At 42.2% G+C, this 22345-nt stretch overlaps 1 protein-coding gene across 1 annotated transcript in view; it reads right to left on the minus strand.

The window, feature by feature from the left end:
* Positions 1-1383: 1383 nt before the first annotated feature.
* Positions 1384-22345, minus strand: part of IAPP (islet amyloid polypeptide) — a 39372-nt gene continuing 18410 nt past the window's right edge. Inside the window, exons 4-6 of the mRNA XM_033952788.1 lie at positions 4918-4934; positions 2405-2424; positions 1384-1784 (exon numbers count right to left, since the gene is read on the minus strand). Coding sequence (XP_033808679.1) covers positions 1598-1784; positions 2405-2424; positions 4918-4934 — 224 coding nt within the window. The 3' untranslated portion in view covers positions 1384-1597. The remainder of the gene's footprint in view (positions 1785-2404; positions 2425-4917; positions 4935-22345) is intronic.

A 22345-nucleotide genomic window follows, 5' to 3' on the forward strand; every position in this document is an offset into this window, starting at 1 on the left:
ATCTGCTGAATATTGGCCTAGTTGATTATGTCTTGGCTGGTTGAAGATAGTCCAGAAATTCAATTCCGGTCATCGAATATGGCACTGACATTGAATTTTTGGAATTGCCATGGACCGCAGGAGATCACCAACAATCTCCCACAGTCTGAATTTATATTGGTGTGATATATAGGCCTCCTACATAGGCAAAAAAGTAGATGGTGTTTTAACTGAAGACGTTCACAATATAGCTATGAAAGGGGAAGTACCACTAATAGGAAGTTTCAATATGCTCTGTGTTGACAGGGGCCCTTTTACCAAACAGCAGTAAAATGTGGACCTAGGGCTCCTTTTACCAAGGTGTGCTAGCGTTTTTAGTGAGTGCTACAATGCCTTGCGCGCTAACCCGTGCTACATGGAAAATACTAACGCCAGCTCTATGGAGGCTTTAGTGTCTAGCGCGTGTTAAAACACTAGCGCCCTTCGTAAAAGAAGCCCTTATCGGTCCTTTTACAAAGGCATGGTAGTGGTTTAACGTGCGGAATACCACGCGCTAAACCACCTGCCGCACTAGTACCTAACGCCTTCATTGACGAGGCGTTAGGATTTTAGGCTGCCATGGGGGTTAGCGCGTGATGAAATGTCTGACACGCTAACCCCCATAAAGCGCCTTATGTGGCTTTTTCACTGCGGTAAAATGGATGAATTTTCTATTTTTGGGGTTAATGGCCACTTTCCCACGTTTTGGATGCTGTCATTTTTTTTTTTTTTTTTTTAGAAAGCATACGAGATATGGTACTCCCGCCGAAATATGGACCATGTTGGGTCCATTTGTTTCTACTTATTGGTGCTTCAAATAAAATTTAGATTTTTATCCTTGGAGACTTCCTTTATGTGGAAGCCTTCATCCATTTCTGCTTATTGATCAGATCGGCTGCATGTGATAATTTTGCCATTAGCATGTGGCCATTTAAACAGAGTAGCACGTAAGCCCTTACCATCACCCATTATGTAGATAGTAAGAGCTCATGCACTAAGTTATGTGTTAATTGGTTAGCACACAAGCAACAATGTACCTGTACTGTTTAATGCAGAATATGCCCACTATCCACCTCAGACATGCCCTCTGCGCCAAAACTAAATTTTATTTTTTAGTACGTGATTAGCACGTGCACTTAGTGTGCCCCGTGGTACACCATTTTTTTGCCACAGTAAGCACGGGTTAGTACTTACCACAGCTTTGTAAAAGGGCCTCATAGTTTCTCCTATCCATGGAATGCAAAGATATCCATAACACTATTGATTATTCAATGGTTTTAATTAAATAAAAAAAACTTGTAGCTTGTAGCAAATAACATTTCCATTTTCCATTTGTGATTTTGTTTTACAGAAATCATTTATGAGATTGATATTTTTAAATTAAAAAAACAATGGTGAATGCATGTTACATTATCATGAATATAGATATTTTGAAAATAACTGTCATCATACAGACACCAAGAAAACAAGGCACTGTTAAAATGTAAAGGCCTTGCTGGTGGATTTTTCTGTGTGTTAGGGATGGAGGAAGAAACTCTTAATTAAAAACAGTATGTAATGGTAAATTTACATTCTAAACCTACAGATAATTGAAAGGGTCTCCTATTACAAGACCAGCATTGTCCCTCTTGCCATATGTATATGATCCCACATTAGTTGGTGAATAAATAGCTCCAATGTTGTTGCTTGATCGAATTAAAAAGTCTACTAGGCGTTGAGTCACACAAGTAGCAGTATTGCATTTCCTCTTCTCTAAGTGGTGGCTGCTGAAAAAAAAGAAAAATAATTATGGTTATTTATATATTTGTGTTTTAAAAATATATGAGGTCAAAATATTCAAGAAGCAGTAATGTTTTGCTAAACATGTATCAGCTTTTTCAAAAAATATCTGGGGGCCTTATATGTATACAACTAGGCCCTAACATATACAGTATATTCATGTTACAATATTTAGAACTAGTGTTTAAGCCTGTTACATTAATGGGTGCTAGAATATGTCTATCTGTTTTTCTTTCTGTCTCTCTCCCTGCCCCTGTCTCTTTCTTCCTTTCTTTCTTTCTCCCTCCCACTGTCTATCTTTATTTCTTTCTATCTCTCTCCCTCCCACTATCTATCTTTATTTCTTTCTATCTCTCTCCCTCCCGCTGTCTGTCTCTCTCCCTGCCCGCTGTCTGTCTTTCTGTCTGTCTCTCTCCCTGCCCGCTGTCTGTCTTTCTTTCTGTCTGTCTCTCTCCATGGCCCACTGTCTATCTGTCTTTCTTTCTGTCTCTCTCCCTGGCCCCGCCTTTCTGTTTTTCTTTCTGTCTCTCTCTCTCCCTGGCCCCCTGTCTGTCTCTCTCCCTAGCCCCCTGTCTTTCTGTCTATCTCTCTCCCTGGCCCCCTTTACCTGTCTGTCTCTCTCCCTGGCTCCCTGTATGTCTGAATTTCTATCTGTCTCTCTCTCTCCCTACCCGCTGTCTGTCTCTCTCCCTGCCCGCTGTCTTTCTGTGTGTCTGTCTTTCATTCTCATGTGCTGAGATGCTTCAGCTCCAGCCCCCTTCTCCCACCTACCCTTAAATCACTCCTTGTGCCTCCTCTCCAGCCTGAACAATCGCCAACCACAGTCCGGATGCTGAGCATCGGTATGCCTGCTTCCATTATTTTTGAGCTCTCCTTGGTCCTGTTAGACAGAGTGAGGGCGGGAGGGGGGAGTCGCCGCCTCCATGCGTCCGTGCTTAAAGTGCCACCGCATGCGCAGTAGAAAGAGCCAGCGTTGCCGAGGGAGGACGATGGGAAACCACCATTGGCTCCTTCTACTGCGCATGTGTGACATGGAAGCACGGATCACTGAGGCAGGGATCACGGAGTTTGAAGTACGCATGCACTAAGGGCTTTATTATGATAGATACTATGTACAGTATATACTAGAGAATGAAATGGGAACAAATTTGCCTCCATCCCTACAGAATCTATCTCCATCTCCATCCTGTCCCCGTGAGTTTTGTCCCTGTCTCATCCTTTCAAGCTCTGTCTTCATCTGCATAAGCCTCTAACTTTATGATTTTAAAGTGTTCGAGGCTTGTGCAGATGAGGACAAACATAGTGACAAAGACACACCTCACTCGAAAAGCGTATTCACAAAACACAGCCACATGAAATATGCACACATTCAATCCTGCTACCATGAAATTGATTAAATTGGGGGTCTATTGGGAAAGCTTGGCCAAAGAGGTCTTCAGAAGAGCACGAAATCTAGGATATGAAAGCTCACAGTGAATTTAATTTGGATGGGAATTCCATAGAGTTGGGGCAAAACTGCGAGAGGCTTTGCCAGCTGCTTTCCCTTCTTTAGATAAGCATCACGCAGAGACTAAACTAAACTAAACCTTAGGTTTGTATACTGCGCCATCTCCACAAGCATAGAGCTCAGCACGATTTACAGGGTTAGGTTGAAAAGGAGCTACAATGAAGGGTTATAGGAAAGGAGCTAGGAAGATAAAGAGGGACAGGGTACCAAAGAGCAGGAGGTGTTAGATTTTTGAAAAGAGCCAAGTTTTCAGGTGTTTGCGGAAGGATTGGAGGGAGCTTGAAATTCTGAGCGGGGATGTGAGGTTGTTCCAGAGTTCTGTGGTTCTAAAGGGGAGGGATGTTCCTAGTTTTCCTATGCGGGATATACTTTTTGCAGAGGGGAATGATAGTTTCAGTTTTTGGGAGGATCTAGTGAAATTAGGGTTAGAGGAGTTCCAGAAGAGTGGGATAACGGGAGGGAGGATGCCATGTAGGATCTTGAAAGCTAAACAGGCACATTTAAAGAGGACTCTGGAGTGAACTGGGAGCCAGTGAAGTTTGGACAGGAGTGGGGAGACGTGGTCGAACTTGCCTTTAGCGAAAATAAGCTTGGCCGCAGCGTTCTGGATTAACTGAAGTCTATGGAGTTTTTTTTTAGTTAGGCTTAAATAGATGGAGTTGCAATAATCCAGTCTAGAGAGGATGGTGGATTGAACAAGGACGACGAAGTGAGAATGATGAAAGTACGATCTCACTTTCCTCAGCATATGAAGACTAAAGAAGCATTTTTTTACCAAGAAGTTGAGGTGGTCATTGAAGGAGAGAGAGGAGTCTATGATGATGCCAAGGACTTTGCTTGAAAACTCAAGCTGAAGAGTGGAGCCGGAAGATAATGGAATGGAGGTGGGTAAATGACCTAATATTGGGCCGAGCCAAAGTAGTTTTGTTTTGGACTCGTTCAATTTCATTTGTACAGAATGTGCCCAGGATTGAAGGTTCATTATACATGCGGATATGTTCTCAGCGAGGTTAGTGAGGTTCGAGTCAGTCTCAAGGAGGATGAGGATATCGTCAGCATAGGTGTAGAGAGTTTCCAGGGGGATAGATGAAGGAGTTTCAAAGAGGACATGTAAATATTGAAAGGATAGGAGAGAGGGGTGAGCCTTGCAGGACTCCACATATCGGCTTCCAGGGAGGGGATGAGGTACTGTTTATGTTAACGGTGTAGGAGCGTAAGCGTAGGAATTTTGAGAACCAGTCTAGGACTGTGGAACTTATGCCTATTTCAGAGAATTGGATGATTAGGATATCATGATGGATGACGTCAAAAGCTGCGGAGAGGTCGAATTGTAGAATTACAGCAAATTTGTTGCCTCTAAACCTTTCTGGGATGTTCAAATGGACATCCTTTGGCATCTCTTCTATGACCACCTTCTCTTTAATTTTGAAACATATTAGGCTTACTTTCTGTATGCTTGATATCCTTCCAGTTTCATGGTGAGAGCCCCTGCCCAGGTGTTCATACCCTTTATCTTCTTAATGATCACTGATAGTCTATCCTCAGAATCTGATTTACAGCAGAATTACAGCAAATTTGTTGCCTCTAAACCTTTCTGGGATGTTCAAATGGACATCCTTTGGCATCTCTTCTATGACCACCTTCTCTTTAATTTTGAAACATATTAGGCTTACTTTCTGTATGCTTGATATCCTTCCAGTTTCATGGTGAGAGCCCCTGCCCAGGTGTTCATACCCTTTATCTTCTTAATGATCACTGATAGTCTATCCTCAGAATCTGATCCATCAGAATGGAAAAAAAATGCTGTCCACCCTTTTCTCAAATAAACCACGTTTAGCCCCTCCTTCCCAATTAATTATTGCCCAGTAACCAATCTTAATTTTCTTTCTAAAATTATTGAAAAAGTGGTTTTCCAACAACTATCATCTTTTGAGCGATCTACATTCTACACTTAACTCTTGATTTAGTAGCTCATCAACTACTATTATCATGACTAACAGATTGGGATTTCGGGTATAGTTTGGGCATGGTTTCTATCTTTCTTATCAATCTTCCAACTCGACTAACCATAACCTCGCCTGTGAAGTCCCACAAGGCTCTCTGTTCTCTCCCATTCTGTCCAACGTTTTCATCAGTATGTTAGCAACCTTTATGCAGTCATTCAACATAAAATTTTTCATCTATGCGAATGACATTTTGCTTGTTTTCCCATGTTCATAATTTTTCCCTAATCTTACACCTCTTCAATCATGTCTCCCTGCTCTCTCAACCTGGCTATCCTCCCAATAAAAAGGCCACATGTTGGATTACTGGTTAATTATTGCAACCCACCCTTCCTATTCAGATAGTATCTAATTTTCAATATCTAAGCATTATACTGGATTCTGAATTATCATTCCATAAAAATATCTTGCACACCATTCCATCTGAGTTTCTCTCACTGCATCAACTCTATATCCTGCGTTCCTTTTGGACTTTAAGTAACTTCAGAGTTATTCATGCATTGGTCATTTCTAAGCTAGAATATTATAATTTTGTTTTTGCAGGACTCTCCACCTTCCAACTTAAATGTTTACAGACTCTTTAAAACACAGCCATTTGCTTACTATATCATGCACATCATTACGACCATCTAACTCCACTCTTCCTTTGCCTTTATTGGTTGCCAGTGTAGTATCAGAGTCTCTTTAAAATTCTACGTTTGACTCATAAATTGCTTCACACCGGCTAACCATCCTACCTTTCAACACAAATTTCTGTTTATACACCTACATGCCAATTACATTCTCTTGACGTGAATTGGTTAGTGCTTCCTGATCCATGTCTGCTGCATTATGATACTACCAGAACTTCTGCTCTCTTCTTTAATTCAAATTCAAAACTATGCTAAAAAACATTCTTATCGGAAAATCCTTTAATCTCACACCCTCCTATTCACCATGGCCCAGATTCTGTAAATGGTACCGTAAGTTAGAAGGCAGTAGGTGTCCCACTGCTGCCTAACATAATTGCTTTAATTGGCATGGCAATTGACCCCACCTTTAAAAAACAATTAAAAAGTCATTTAAAAAGTAGGCACTGGAAGGTACCTACCCTTGTAGGCACCAAAATCGCATCTAAGCATGGCACTTTGCAGTGCCTAAGGTCAAAGTGAATATGGTTAGAAACATAGATGACTTTAGGTGCTGCTATGCGCAAATCTACATCAAACTTAGGTCCCGGTAATGTAGGCCTTTAAAACCCTAGCCTAAATTATCAGTATCTATGTTTTTCAGAAGCTGCGATTTTGTTAATGATGCCTATGTATGATTGACACCTAGCCAGCTCCATTTTTGAAAGCACTGGCCAATGTAACAGATTTATAGACCGCATAACCATAAGTTCAATGCGGTTAACAAAAAGCTATGCTATGAAGACATAAATTATGCTAGAAAAGAACGTGATAATCTAATTAGTCAGGAATTTAGAAAAGAGAAAAGTTTTTAGCACTTTTCTAAAGTATTCATAAGAGCTGGACTTGAGTATCAGTGGACGAAAATCTTTATCATAGTAAGCAGCTTGGTATGAAAGTATATGCTCATGGTATTCTTACTTTTGCAGCCCTTAACTGACAGAAACGTAAAGAGGGCGTGTGATTTTCTGCTATTCTTATGTGACATTATAAGCAACCTGTCAACTAAGTATAATGGAGCCATGGGCTCGCAGAGAGGCAGGGAAGCAGAGAGCAGGGCACTTTTTGCACAAAGGAGATGTTTTATTTTGATGGTTTTTTGTGGGGGATTTCAGGGCTGCAGGGCTGGGATTTCAAGGTGGCAGAGAGCAGGACAGTTGGCAAGGATGTGAGCAACTGGTCCTCAGCAGTCGCTTCTTTTTGGATCGGCAATCCCAATCGGTGTTCCATCTTCTGTTTAGTGAATCGCTGCCTTCCAATTTATGCATGCCATTTCCCCTCATTTGTATGTGCGGATCAGGTGCGGATCGGATCGGGCAGAAGGTTAGTGAATCGGGTCAGGGTTGGAGAAGACTCGCAAACTAGTCAGGACACGAATCTAGCCCAGTTGGCATCACCAGACCTAGCAAGAAACCAATTTTGAATTATCCCTGAATTTTGATTGGACTCCTAAATGTACCACCTAACCCCAGCTCCTATAGCCCATAAAAAGGGAAGATTTACCTAAGCTTTTCCTCATGGGATCAACGCTGGACCTGCAACACACCTTGCTGAAATCCCCTCTACATCTAAGTCTCTATGTTCCACTCCCAGACATTCTGCAACTGAAGAACATTTCTTCAAGCAAGGGACCATCATCTCTTCAAGCTATCCTCTATAGACACAAGACCTCCATCACCAGAGTGAGTAACTTTCTCCCAGCATAATTAGTCAATCTCTCTCTAACAATATTTTATCTTGTGGCACATTTCCCTTGTTTAAAGATCCCTAAATTGTAACTAAAATTACTGCATTGCTTGCAATATCTTGTAAATAAATTTGCTCTGTAAAAATTAGAATCTAGTTCTTCCCTAATGTTCTAAATATATAGTCCTGAAATATTACACAGAGCTAAGTTATAAGTAGGTAGTGCCTTCCCCAAATTAACATCTATTTATAATACATATATTTTCTTGTTATATTTTTACTGATGGAGAATGTGAGCAATGAATGTCCAAAAGTATCAGCTTTATGCTTCACACCTAGTGGCAGCAGCTGGACATGTTTCATACACTCATTTAGCATTCCAGAAACAGGTCCCAACACAGCATCCAAGTCCCCAGTACAAAGATACACAACCTATTTTGTATTCTGATCTAAGCTCACATAAAAATGGGCCTTTAACTGAAAAGTCAGCACCTCGGTACATAGATACTGAAAACCACATGCTAGCTTATCACATTGTAAAATCTTATGGCGAGAATATACTATACTGGAATGAGAAACCCACCAATGTACTTATAGCCAAAGTCTTACAAATTGCTACATAAAACTTCCATGAAAAGAGAAATCTGCCCCCCAGATAAGCAGGAAGTTATAGCTGCCTCTCCCACTCTGCCAAAAACTGACATCTCAGCCCTTCCGAAACATAAGGAGATGCATCCTAGACTGGACTTCTCCACAGCAGTGTCTACTCTGCAGATTGTAATGGGACCCAGGTGGCAGATATATAAGGCTCCTTTTACTAAGCTACGTTAGCGTTTTTAGCGCACGCAGCATTTTAGCCCACGCTAAACCCACTCTATGCGGCTAGAACTAACGCCAGCTCAATGCTGGTGTTAGCGTCTAGCGTGCGCAGCAATTTAGCACATGCTATTCCTCGTGTTGATGCCCATAATGTAGGCTGGACAAGAACATAGAAAAGTTTTATAATTTTCTTTTAACCAAAGCAATTGTTAGATTTTTTTAGTGGCTAGAGAAGGTGGTGGAGTTACTTTTAGATCTCAAACTCCTTCCACAAATTAACGTGCCAGCTGCCACTCTTGGATTTCTGGATTTTCATTTAGTTTTCTGGTTTCTTGGCCCCTCAATTTGATTGTGGACTAAATAATGTTTAGTTTTCTGATGGTGAATTTCACTTAGTGGATATTTTTGGGGGGGTTTCTCAATCTGTATTCAAGTAAAATGATTATGCTTGTCTTTAACATTAAAATCTATATAAAAAAAAAAGTTTTGCAATGATGAACCCTGGTAATGAAGTTTACTGTATCAATTGAAAGATAAACCCTTATGTAAGCTGAAACTGAAAAAAAACAAAAACCCTGTACCTTGATTTAAATAACAAGATTTGCTAATTTTTGTAAATTGAAGCAAAGCCTATCAGTCTGCACCCCTGCTTGCATTCCCTTTTATAAGAATGTGTGAAGGAGCTTGTGAATGAGGGAATGTCCTATAAATAAAATAGGCAGAACAATGGAGCCAATGTAACTAATCCCCTCCTTTAGCACGGGTTTTAGTGTAGCGGGTTTTACAATTCCTATGAGTGTCGGAGCAGTTACCGACACTGTCGGTGCTAAAACACACACTATCCAAGAAGTTGCCGCTGCTGGGTCAGACCAGTGGTCCATCGTGCCCAGCAGTCCGCTCCCGCGGCGGCCCCCAGGTCAAAGACCAGTGCCCTGAGATCAGCCCTACCTGCAAACGTTCCGGTTCAGCAGGAACTTGTCTAACTTTGTCTTGAATCCCTGGAAGGTGTTTTCCCCTATGACGGCCTCCCGAAGAGCATTCCAGTTTTCCACCACTCTGTGGGTGAAGAAGAAGAGAGGGTAAGTTTTCTTTCTTCAAGCAGCCAAATTTAGGATACATACATGACCATCCCAGACCATTTTTAATAGAAAGAAATATTTTTAATATAAATGCACTCCAAAGAGCCTCTTTATCATCTGTAGAGATAAAGACTCTCCAATGAGCAATTAGAGTATTGTACCTATTCATACAGGGTTTTACCTTTATTATTAATGTTTTTCTATTTCATTTACTCTTTCTATTTCTGTTCTTCCCAAGGACCCCTGAGGAAGGCAATTCTCTTACTGAAACACAGACCATGTAGGATCTAGGTTCTAGTTTGTGGTTTTTGTATTGCTTGGACAGAGACTGTTTATTTTACAATCAATAAACTATTTTATTACTTATCTCCTGGGTCCAAGACCTGGTTCCACTCTGTGTGCTTTTGGACACTCTTGTTTGTGTTGTGGGATCTTGGTCCTTTGCCTTTGGATTTCGGGCTCGCTGCCTTTGCTGCGTGCCCTTCAGGGGAGTTGAGGATTGTCCTTTCTTAATTATACCATACCAAACAGCTTCTTATATCCTGCAATTTTCAACATGGAACCATTGCATTTTACAATAAGATTAAGGATCAGTCATTACATTAACACTTAGATTCTAGAAAGCATATTGGATAGCGATCAGTCATTATAAGGAGAAAAGATAAGTCTCCTGAAGCTGTAATAGAAGAGAATCTGACGTAAGTATAGGGGTAGTCTATTCCAGACTTTGGGGTCCAGAGATTCAAAGGTAGTTTCAAATAGTTTTTTTCTGAACACTATGAGGGGAGCGTAAGGTCAACTTAAGATGTTGTGTCTTTCTTGTGTTGTGGAAGGAGTGAGGAATCTTGATGTCTGATACCAGTCTTCCAGAGTTTTCACCATAAATCGCTTTATAGAACACGTAGGCGATCTTGAAAAGAATATTTTTTTACTGGTAGCTAGTGCAATTCCCTCAACAGTGGGCTGGCCCTTTCAAATTTGCCTACTCCACAAATTAATCTGGCAGTGATATTCTGGAGTAGTCGCAATTTCTTGTGTTCCTTCTCCGTGATGCTGCAGTATAGGGAATTACAGTGGTCTAGGTATGGGATCAAGACTGCTTGTGCAACAGTTCTAAAATTAGCCTTACTTAAAAGGGATTATATTGTTCTTAGTTGCCTTAGTCTAGAGAAGAATTTTTTTGACCAGGGAGTTGATCTGATCTTCAAAGGTTAATTGGGAGTCGAGAATAATGCCTAGACTTTTTGTGGGTTTTTCTAGTTTTGAGGATTTTGCCTGTGGCCAGTGCCACATCTGTGCGTGGTAGAAAGTTATAGTCTTCAAACATTTTGGTCTTTTGTTTATTAAGTTTAAGGATGCTCTTTTTTTGTCCACTTGCGCAGGTCATCCATGGTTTTTGCTAGGTGTTGTAGGATGATCTCAAAAGTGTCTCTGGCTACACAGAGTAGGAAGATATCATCTGCGTAAGAAAATGTATGGATATGAGGGAAGGAGAATCTTTTTGCCAGGGCTCTTAAGTAGATGTTGAATAAAGAAGGAGACAGTGGGCATCCTTGTGGCACTCCACAAAAAGCAGTTCATTTTTGGGACCTTTTATTTCCCTTTCTTATTTTGTAGTCCTGTTTCTTAAGAATTCTGCAAACTATTTTAGGGCTAATCCATGTATTTCCAATTCATTCAGACGTAGTAAAGGGTAATCCACTGTGTCAAATGCAGCAGAAATAAATACGATTTCGCCTTTGACATCAATTCAAGTAGTAGTAATTCCCTGAAACCGTATTGTGAACTGTGAAATCCATCATTCCAGTTTAAGAAGTCTGACAGTTGTACAGCCGATATGGTTCTCCAACCTAGTGGCTGAGAAAATAAAGGCGAAAGAGTTAGCGTTTGTGAAATATAAAAAAAACCAAGAAGAGGAGAGCAGAAAGAACTACAGGGTGAAACTGAAAGAAGCCAAGAGAGAGTCTGGCGAAAGCACAGGCAGAAGAACAAATGGCTAAAAATGTAAAACAGGGAGACAAAAATTTTTTCAGATATATTAGTGAAAGGAGGAAGATGAAAAATGGAATTTCTAGGCTAAAAGATGCTGGGAACCAATAAGTGGAAAGTGATGAGGAGAAAGCGAATGTGCTAAACAAATACTTCTGTTCTGTGTTCACAGAAGAAAATCCTGGAGAAGGACCAAGATTGTCTAGCAAAGTTACATGAGAAAATGGAGTAGATTCTGCGCCGTTCACGGAGGAGGGTGTTTATGAGCAACTTGAAAAACTGAAGGTGGACAAAGCGATGGGACCAGACGGGATCCATCCCAGGATACTAAGGGAGCTCAGAGAGGTTCTGGCAAGTCCTATTAAAGACTTGTTCAACAAATCTCTGGAGACGGGAGTGATTCCTGGGGATTGGAGGAGAGCGGATGTGGTACCTATTCATAAAAATGGTCACAGGGATGAAGCAGGAAACTACAGGCCGGTGAGCCTCACTTCAGTTGTTGAAAAAATAATGGAAGTTTTGCTGAAAGAAAGGATAATATACTTCCTTGAATCTAATGGGTTACAGGATCCGAGGCAACATGGCTTTACAAAAGGTAAATCGTGCCAAACGATCCTGATTGAATTTTTTGATTGGGTGACCAGAGAGCTGGATCGAGGACATATGCTAGATGTAATTTACTTGGATTTCAGCAAAGCCTTTGATACAGTTCCTCATAGGAGGCTGTTTAACAAACTTGAAGGGCTGAAGTTAGGACTGGTGAACTGGGTCAGAAACTGGCTGTTGGACAGAAGCCAGAGGGTGGTGGTTAATGGAAGTCGCTCGAAGGAAGGAAAGGTGAGTAGTGGAGTCCCTCAGGGATCAGTGCTGGGGCCAATCCTGTTCAATATGTTTGTGAGTGACATTGCTGAAGGATTAGAAGGAAAAGTGTGCCTTTTTGCAGATGATACCAAGATTTGTAACAGAGTAGACACCGAAGAAGGAGTGGAAAATATGAAAAAGGATCTGCAAAAGTTAGAGGAATGGTCTAATGCCTGGCAACTAAAATTCAATGCAAAGAAATGCAGAGTAATGCATTTGGGGATTAATAATAGGAAGGTACCGTATATGCTGGGAGGAGAGAAGCTGATATGCACGGACTGGGAGAGGGACCTTGGGGTGATAGTGTCCGAACATCTAAAGGTGAAAAAACAGCGTGACAAGGCAGTGGCTGCTGCCAGAAGGATGCTGGGCTGTATAAAGAGAGGCGTAGTCAGTAGAAGGAAGAAGGTGTTGATGCCCCTGTACAGGTCATTGGTAAGGCCCCACTTGGAGTATTGTGTTCAATTTTGGAGACCGTATCTGGCGAAGGACGTAAGAAGACTTGAGGCGGTCCAGAGGAGGGCGACGAAAATGATAGGAGGCTTGCGCCAGAAGATGTATGAGGAGAGACTGGAAGCCCTGAATATGTATACCCTAGAGGAAAGGAGAGACAGGGGAGATATGATTCAGACGTTCAAATATTTGAAGGGTATTAACGTAGAACAAAATCTTTTTCAGAGAAAGGAAAATGGTAAAACCAGAGGACATAATTTGAGGTTGAAGGGTGGTAGATTCAAAGGCAATGTTAGGAAATTCTACTTTACGGAGAGGGTGGTGGATGCCTGGAATGCGCTCCGAAGAGAGGTGGTGGAGAGTAAAACTGTGACTGAGTTCAAAGAAGCGTGGGATGAACACAAAGGATCTAGAATCAGAAAATAAGATTAAATATTGAACTAAGGCCAGTACTGGGCAGACTTGCACGGTCTGTGTCTGTATATGGCCGTTTGGTGGAGGATGGGCTGGGGAGGGCTTCAATGGCTGGAAGGGTGTAGATGGGCTGGAGTAAGTCTTAACAGAGATTTCGGCAGTTGGAACCCAAGCACAGTACAGGGTAAAGCTTTGGATTCTTGCCCAGAAATAGCTAAGAAGAAAAAATTAAAAAATTTAAATTGAATCAGGTTGGGCAGACTGGATGGACCATTCGGGTCTTTATCTGCTTTCATCTACTATGTTACTATGTTCATTAAATATGCTATGGTATTAGTTTGTAGATATGATTTCTGGTGATTGTTTGTGTGTCTGTTTTATTATGTTTTTACAAAATTATGTATTTAAATTATGTAAACTGTTTAGTTTTAAACGGTATAGAAATTTTTAAATAAATAAAAATAAATTTGGGTTTTGGCCAAGTATTAATGACCATGAAGACAGGCTACTGGTCTGACCCAATAAGGTGATTTTTATGTTCTTATTAGATTTGGCAAGGACTGAGTAGGGTTACTGTCCAGGTGCCTGGATGTTTTTTTTCCAAATGGGCGAGTCTGTCCGGGTTTAGCTGGCTCTCCTGACTTCCCCACCTACCTCCTCCCTGGGCCTGATTGCTATAATTGAAACTTTGGAGCATGCTGCTGCTGGCCTGCCCCGGAAGTCGCTTATATGCAGTGACTTCCTGTTCCCACATAGGTGGGACTTGCAGAGAGGTGGCTTCCGGGACAGGACAGTGGCAGTGGGCTTACCTCATTGCTGCTGCCAGCTGCCTTAGGGAAGAGGGCTGGAGAAACAGCATGGAGGGAAGGAGAGCTGGAGAAGCATTATGGAAAGGAGAAAGTGATGGAGAAAACAACATGAGGGTAGTGCTGGATGGGAGGGGAGAGACAGAAACATCAGGAGAGGTTTGTTGGAAGGTGAGAGAGGGGCACCCGGAGGGGGGAGGGGGAGTTAGTAGGAGAGAAAGAAAGAAGCACCCACAGGAGAGGGGGGATGGAAGGAGAGAGAGAAACACCCATGGGGGAGGACGGCTAGAGGAAGGAAGAGAGAGAGAGAGAGAGAGAAGCACTAAAAGGGGTACAGAGGATGGGAAGTGGGACCAAGGAAATGAGGGCTGTGGGTGGAGTGGGTATGGGGCTGTGACTGGAGTGTGGGTGGGATCATGTGTCCTCTTTTTTGTCTTCACAAATATGGCAACCCTAGGCCTGAGGGACAGCTAGTCCTGAGGCCTATGGTGGGGTCAGTATTGATGTTTGGGCTGCTAGTAGAGTTGACAGGAAATTCCCATCTTCCTCCTTTTCTTCTTTTAATTTTTTTTTTTTATCCTTCCTCCATCACTTTTCCTCTTTTTCTATTCTCCTTTCTCCTCCTGGATTGAACTAACTGCACTGAGGAAAGAAAAGAAATAAATGTAAGACATGAAACTACCCGCAATTCTGGGGAAAAAATGAGAGCATGAGTACCTTAGCCATGCAATTGTACAACTCCTTACAAACTCAAATCTTTAAGTGACAGGTTCAATGGCAGAAGTGTAAGCTAATTCATATCTAAGCACAATAATATCATATTAGTAACATCAGTCCAACAAAATACTGCATACTTAATAGGTCCTATAACTAATACAATACTGTGGAAACAGACATTGCAAAGTCTGTACAGATATGGATCTCATTCTGCCCCTCAGATCTGAAAGTACATGGCCACTATTTGCTATCTTCAGCCACATACACTGCAGAAGTGCTGTCTTGCTTCTTCAGAGCAACCTAAATTTAGCTTTCAGGGCCCCCATTTCTCGTGCATAAACTGAATTTGAAAGAGGATAGACGTAGGAGTAATCTAAATAAATATTTCTTTATGGAAAGGGGTAGATACATGGAGCAACCTCGCAGTGGAGGATCTTTAAGAATGAAGAAAGGATACTAGAGATTAGCTATATAACATTTATGTATATTCTAAGTTGCTATATTGTCCTTTATGCCAGATAACAGAGTGGTTTACAATCAAATATACAGTATATATAAAGATTAAAACATGCTTATCACATAAAAGATGTACGTATAAGTAAATCCTTCTAGGATGCACTGGAAAGAAGCCTAAGGCCCTGATTGGCCTAGGTGCCTAAGGCTACTTCTATGGGAAGGACCTTAGGTGCCTGTGCCAATCAGAGTCTTAAGCACCTCCTGGTGCATCCCAGGATGCACCAGGAAGGGGAAGGACTGCAATTTTGATGAAGTGGGCCTGCTGGCAAGAGGGATGGGGTTGGGGGCTCTTTAATTTAAATGTGGGGGAGGTTGGGGTATGGGGAGAGCAGGTGGCCGAGGCAAAAGAGAGTGGGTTTCCCTCTTGCTGATTTTTTTTTTTTTTTTAAGTTCAGGGGGTTTAGGCCATCATAGGGGGAATCCCGGCATGAGTTAAAAAATTTTTTTTTTAATGGGGACGGATATTGTGCTGAGCGAACTACAATCAATTAACGTTTGGGTGAGGAGATGGTGCGAGGAGGAGGGTTTCCACTTTGTTAGGAACTGGACTACTTTCTTGGGGAAGAACAAGCTCTACAGAAGAGATGGACTGCACCTTAGCACAGCTGGGATGAGGATGCTGGCACGCAACGTCCAGAACGTCATAGACTTGGCTTTAAACTAAGGAGAAGGGGAAAGCCGATAGTCGACCTGACCTCGACACATCGGACATCAGTACCTGACAAGGATACTGAACTGGGACATTGTAAAGGAGGACTCGGGACTGAGTGTGTATGTTTTGAAAAAGGACCTAAGGACGCATTGCAGGGATCGAGGACACAAATGGACCTGGTAAGCGGCACCAACACAGAACAACAGGAGCCAGAGGGGCAAAGACATTGTGAAAAAGAGCCCAGGACTGAGTGGGAATTAGGAGAGCAGGAGGTGCAGGGGAAACAGGCAGAGGACGTCACACACACACAGCAGGAGGAGGACGAAGCTCAGGGGCTGGCAAACCATGAAGAAAACTGCAGGAGTACCAAAGCACGAGGGAAACAAAAAGAGAGGACAAAAAACTGGGTCTTAAACTGCCTATACACAAATGCTAGGAGCCTGAGGGCCAAAATGGGAGAACTGGAAATCACTGCCAGCAATAAGGACCTAGACATAATTGGAGTCACAGAAACGTGGTGGACTGAGGACAATCAATGGGATGTGGCCATACCAGGGTACAAACTATACAGGAGAGACAGGACACATAAAAAGGGTGGAGGAATAGCGCTGTACATAAAAGACTCCATACATCAGCCAGGATGGAAACAACAGTACGGGAGGATGGCTTGGAATCACTATGGGTTAAGCTACAGGGAGGAGCAGGGGCAGACATTAAATTGGGTCTGTACTACCGCCCACCTGGACAACTGGAAGAAATCGACCAGGAGCTGGAGGCTGAACTGAGGCAGGTATGCAGAAGCGGAAATGTGGTGGTGATGGGGGACTTCAACTATCCTGGGATAGACTGGAGTATTGGGCACTCAAACTGCGCAAGAGAAACCAAATTCATAGAGGTCACGAGAGACTGTTTCATGGAGCAACTGGTCACGGAACCAACACGGGGCGATGCCACTCTTGACCTAATCTTCAACGGACTAGGGGGGCCAGCAAAGGAGGTGGCGGTATTACCCCCGCTAGGTAACAGCGATCACAACACGATCCAGTGCAGGCTTGAAATTGGATCATCAAAGGGGAAAAGAACCACAACGACGGCACTCAACTTCAAAAAAGGAAATTATGATGCCATGAGGAAAATAGTGGGAAAGAAACTCAAAGGCAACATAGGGAAGATGGAATCCGTAGAAACAGCCTGGACCTTACTCAAGGAGACTGTGCATGAAGCGCAAAACCTAGGCATCCCCAAGTTCAGAAAAGGGTGCAAAAAAAATAGAACAAAAAACCCAGTGTGGATAACAAATGCAGTGAAGAAGGCGATAAGCAACAAGAAAGCATCGTTCAGAAAATGGAAAAAAGACCAAACAGAGGAGAACCAAAAAGTGCACAAAGAACACCAGAAGGAGTGTCACCGAGTGGTTAGAAAAGCAAAGAGAGAATACAAAGAGAGACTGGCAGAGGAAGCAACAAACTTCAAGTCGTTCTTCAGATAAGTCAAGGGGAAGCAACCGGCGAGAGAAGAAGTGGGACCATTGGACGATGGAGACAGAAAGGGAGTAGTAAAAGAAGAGAAAGAGATAGCTGACAGGTTAAATGAGTTCTTCACGTCAGTCTTCACGATGGAGAATATAACCAACATTCCGGAACCCGAGGAGATCGTAATAGGAGACCAAGACGATAAGCTGGTCGATTTAGAGGTAAGCCAAGAGGATGTACTCAAGCAGATTGACAGACTAAAGAGCGACAAATCGCCAGGTCCGGATGGCATTCACCCAAGGGTACTCAAGGAACTAAAAGACAAAATAGCAGAGCCACTTCGACAGATATGCAACCTATCCTTAAAAACCGGAGAGATCCCAGAGGATTGGAAAATAGCAAATGTCACGCCCATCTTCAAGAAGGGCACAAGGGGAGACCCGGGAAACTACAGGCCGGTGAGCCTGACCTCAGTCCCGGGAAAGATGATGGAGGCACTGATTAAAGACAGCTTCTGTGAGCACATCGAAAAAAATGGGCAGCTAAAACCAAGTCAACATGGCTTCTGCAAGGGTAGGTCATGCCTCACAAACTTATTGTACTTCTTTGAGGGGGTGAACAGCCAGGTGGATAAAGGGGAATCTATAGACATCATTTACCTTGACTTCCAAAAAGCCTTCGACAAGGTACCACACGAAAGACTGCTTAAAAAGATATGGAACCACGGGGTACAAGGGGAGATCCACCGATGGATCAAAAACTGGCTGGCAAACAGGAAGCAGAGGGTTGGCGTAAAGGGCCACTACTCAGACTGGAAAGGGGTCACGAGCGGAGTTCCGCAGGGGTCGGTGCTGGGACCACTCCTGTTCAATATCTACATAAACGACCTAGAGGCGGGAACCAAGTGTGAAGTCATTAAATTTGCAGATGACACCAAACTATACAGCAGGGCTCAAACCAGGGAAGACTGCGAAGATCTCCAAAAGGATCTAACGCAGCTGGAAAAGTGGGCCGAAAAATGGCAGATGAGCTTCAACGTGGGGAAATGCAAGGTCATGCACGTGGGAAAAAAGAACCCGATGTTCACATACAAAATGGGGGGAACACCACTAGGGGTCAGTAACCTGGAGAGAGACCTGGGAGTGATGGTAGACGCAACACTGAAGGCATCGGCGCAATGCGCCACGGCCTCAAGGAAAGCAAACAGAATGTTGGGTATCATTAAGAAGGGTATTACGACCAGGACGAAGGAAGTCATCATGCCGCTGTATCGTGCAATGGTACGGCCGCATCTGGAGTACTGTGTCCAGTACTGGTCACCGTATCTCAAGAAAGACATGGCGGTACTTGAGGGAGTACAAAGAAGAGCAACTAAACTGATAAAGGGAATGTAAAATCTCCCATACACCGAAAGATTGAAGCAGTTGGGACTTTTCTCCCTGGAGAAGCGAAGACTTAGAGGAGACATGATAGAAACCTTCAAGATCCTGAAGGGCATAGAAAAAGTAGACAGGGACAGATTTTTCAAATTAAGGGGCACTATAAGTACAAGGGGGCACTCGGAGAAATTGAAAGGGGACAGGTTTAGAACAAACGCTAGGAAGTTCTTTTTCACTCAGAGGGTGGTGGATACATGGAACGCGCTTCCAGAGGCTGTTGTAGACAAGAAAACATTAAATGGTTTCAAAGAAGGTTTGGATAGATTCCTAGAAGAAAAAGGGATTGAGGGGTATAGATAGGTATAGACCATTGCTCAGGCAATGGGCCTGATGGGCCACCGCGGGAGCGGACCGCTGGGCAGGATGGACCTATGGTCTGCCTCAGCGGAGGCAACTTCTTATGTTCTTATGTTCTTATGACATGCACAAAATCTATGCCCATAAAAAAAAGCTGTTATTCAGAGCTTTTTTTTTAATGCTACCAGCACTTTCAGACTTGTCAGAGATTTCAGAGCATTAAAAAATGGCACTTCATTTTCTGCACTTCTACCAAAGGTGGCTCTTACTTTCCTAATGTTTATGTTTATTTTATTAATTTGATGAATCGCCTATCCATAATTTACTAAGCGATTTACAATAATATACATAAGCATTTAAAAAAACATACAAATAATATTAAGTAAAAGGTAAAAAACAGACTCATAAACAGACGAAAACAAGAACACATAATGATAAAAGGGGAAAAGTTACATAATAAATTTTGTGACTAGGGCTCAAACTTATACCTTGTGCAAATATTACCCCAACGCTGAAAAGTACTTTGCACCTATATCACTGTAAATTAATTGTTTCAACAATTCCCCTCCGTGATTTATTCAACGTGCTGTGTGCATAGTTGTGGCCACCTTCACCCTTGATAGTGATAAATTTATATCGAGAGGGGATATCAGTGCCTTGGTGTCTTCATTGGCCTACATGCTTTTTAGCTTATCCCTTTTATATTATTTATCTTTGATTTTTTGCTTTTTAAATATTCATAGGAGATTTTTTCAAATTTAAGAATTATTTTATACTTAACTTAAATTCTTCTAAAACTTCTAATTTTATTAACAATACATAATGGTTAACCACAAAATTAAACTGCACTGTATGCTTCTCAACATTCATTTCTACTAGAATACCTGGTCTTGGTCACACATGAAAAACACAGATAACTCCTATGCAATTACAGGACCACAAACTAAAAAGTACTAATATGCGCAAACAAAACCCTAAGATGCCAGACTCTACATGCAGTGCAACACCAGAGAAATTGAAAGAAAATCATTTCTTTCTGAACAGTGCAAACTATAGACAGCAGATATAAATTATCAAAACTGACACATTTCAATCACTAAATTGAAAATAAAATTATTTTCCCTACCTTTGTTGTCTTCTTTCAAAGTCAAAATCTTCTGTTTCAGACGGGCCCTGGTGCGGCAGCCATTCTCACAGGCTGCTGGGCACTGCCCCAAAGCTTTCCCTCTGCCGCGATCTGCCTTGGCGGAAACAGGAAGTTGCCTCATAGGGAGGTGGATCACGGCAGATGGGAAGCTTTGAGGCAGTATCGGGAGCCTGTGAGAATGGCTGCCATGTTGGGGCCCTCTGGAAAAGAAGATTTCAATTTTGAAAGGAGACCAAGAAGGCAGTGGTGTACCTAGTACATTTGACACCCAGAGCCAATCATTTTAACACCCCCTCCTCTATTTATATAAAATATATATATATTTATAATAATCCATGAGTCACACAGCAAGGGTGCACCTAAAAAAGGAAGCATCTTAAACAGTGCAGTGAGCACTAGAACATCAATACAGTTCTCCCCTGAAATTCGCGGGGGTTCCATTCCAGGAACCCCCGTGAATTTTGAAAAACTGCGAATACGTTTTTTAGGCAGGAGAGGGCTTTGACACGCAGCTCCTGATTGGTAAGGTCCGACTTTAGTACAGGAAGAGGCGGTCAGAGCATACACCAAGTGATTTCCTTCCATGCCTCTCCTGCCTGGTCATTTGCGGTCAGAAAATTTCTATTGTAAAACTAAACAATCCAGATTAATACAGATCAATCCTGCACAGTCAATGCTAACAGAAAACAATATCCTTTTCATACATACAGAACATAGATAACCCTTGTCCAGTATGGAATAAGTAATGACAAACTAAAAATAGAAATATGTAGACAAAAGTTAAACTGAACCACCAAGAAGCTAGATTGTGCATAAAGTGAAACACCACAGAAACAGTGAAAAAACTGATAAATAACACTTTACACATTAACAAACAGAAAAAAAAATGGTAAATAAGAAAAGACCATTTTATTGCACTAATCCATTTTTCAATTAGCTTTCAGATGCCAGAATCTCCTTCTTCAGGCCAGTACAGTACACTGCTGTTACAGTATCCAATCCTGATCTGAGGAAGGGGATTTGAACTCCAAACGCTATTTAAAAATGTATTAAAATTAGTCCAATAAAAAATTACTTTATTTCCATTTTCTATTGCTTTATTTCTATCTTCTCTTCAATCTTTTCTTTCTATCCAGCGTCTGACCTCTTTCTCCCTTCCATGCAGCATCTGCCCCTTTCATCCAGTCTCTGTTCTCTTTCTCTGCCCTTTCCATCCACTGTCCGCCCTCTTTCTCTGCAGCAAACTCTTATGCTAACAGCCACAGTATCCTGCAAAAACACACTTAGAACCTTGTCATGCTATTACAGACTTTGAAAAGCTCAAACAGCAACACTGTCTATGAAGAGTCAGCACTTCAATAATTATCACACTGAGATCTAGAATACCTCCTAAGGGGAAAACAGCCTAAGATGCAATATCAAAACAGATTCTCAACAAATACGGTCTTCCTTACACAGGTATTGGGAGGGTGTGTGTGACTGCGGCAGGAGTGGGTATCCCACCTGCTCCTGGATAGTTTGGTTGGGGGGAGTTTGTTTGGGGGTAGGCAGTGGCAGCAGGAGGGAGTGGGCATCCCTCCTGCCGGTTGAGGGTGTCCTCTGTCCATGGCAACTGGCTCAGCTCATAAACCCCTCTTTTACAAAACCGCAGAAGCAGTTTTTAGCACAGGCTGGTGGGCTGAATGCTCTGCCCTGCTCCCGACGCTCATAGGAACCCTATGAGCATCAGGAGCAGCACAGAGCTGTCAGTGTGTCGGCCTGCGCTAAAAACCAGTTTTGCAGTTTTGTAAAAGGTGTGTGTGTGTAGGGGGGGGGGAGCATTTGAATTCCAGAGTAAGCAGACAGAAAACCAACTTCCTTGTGCCATGACATAATTGTATGTCTCAGCTGCATCTATTTGAAATAGTATAATATGAGGCTCATTTTCAAAAAAGAAAAATGTCCCAAAATGTAGCAAAAATGGGCAGATGTACATTCTTCTTGCCAAACCTTCCAATTTGCTATTTTCAAAACCCATTTTGTG

This window comes from Geotrypetes seraphini, chromosome 7, assembly GCF_902459505.1.
Source record: "Geotrypetes seraphini chromosome 7, aGeoSer1.1, whole genome shotgun sequence".
NCBI classification, from domain to species: domain Eukaryota; kingdom Metazoa; phylum Chordata; class Amphibia; order Gymnophiona; family Dermophiidae; genus Geotrypetes; species Geotrypetes seraphini.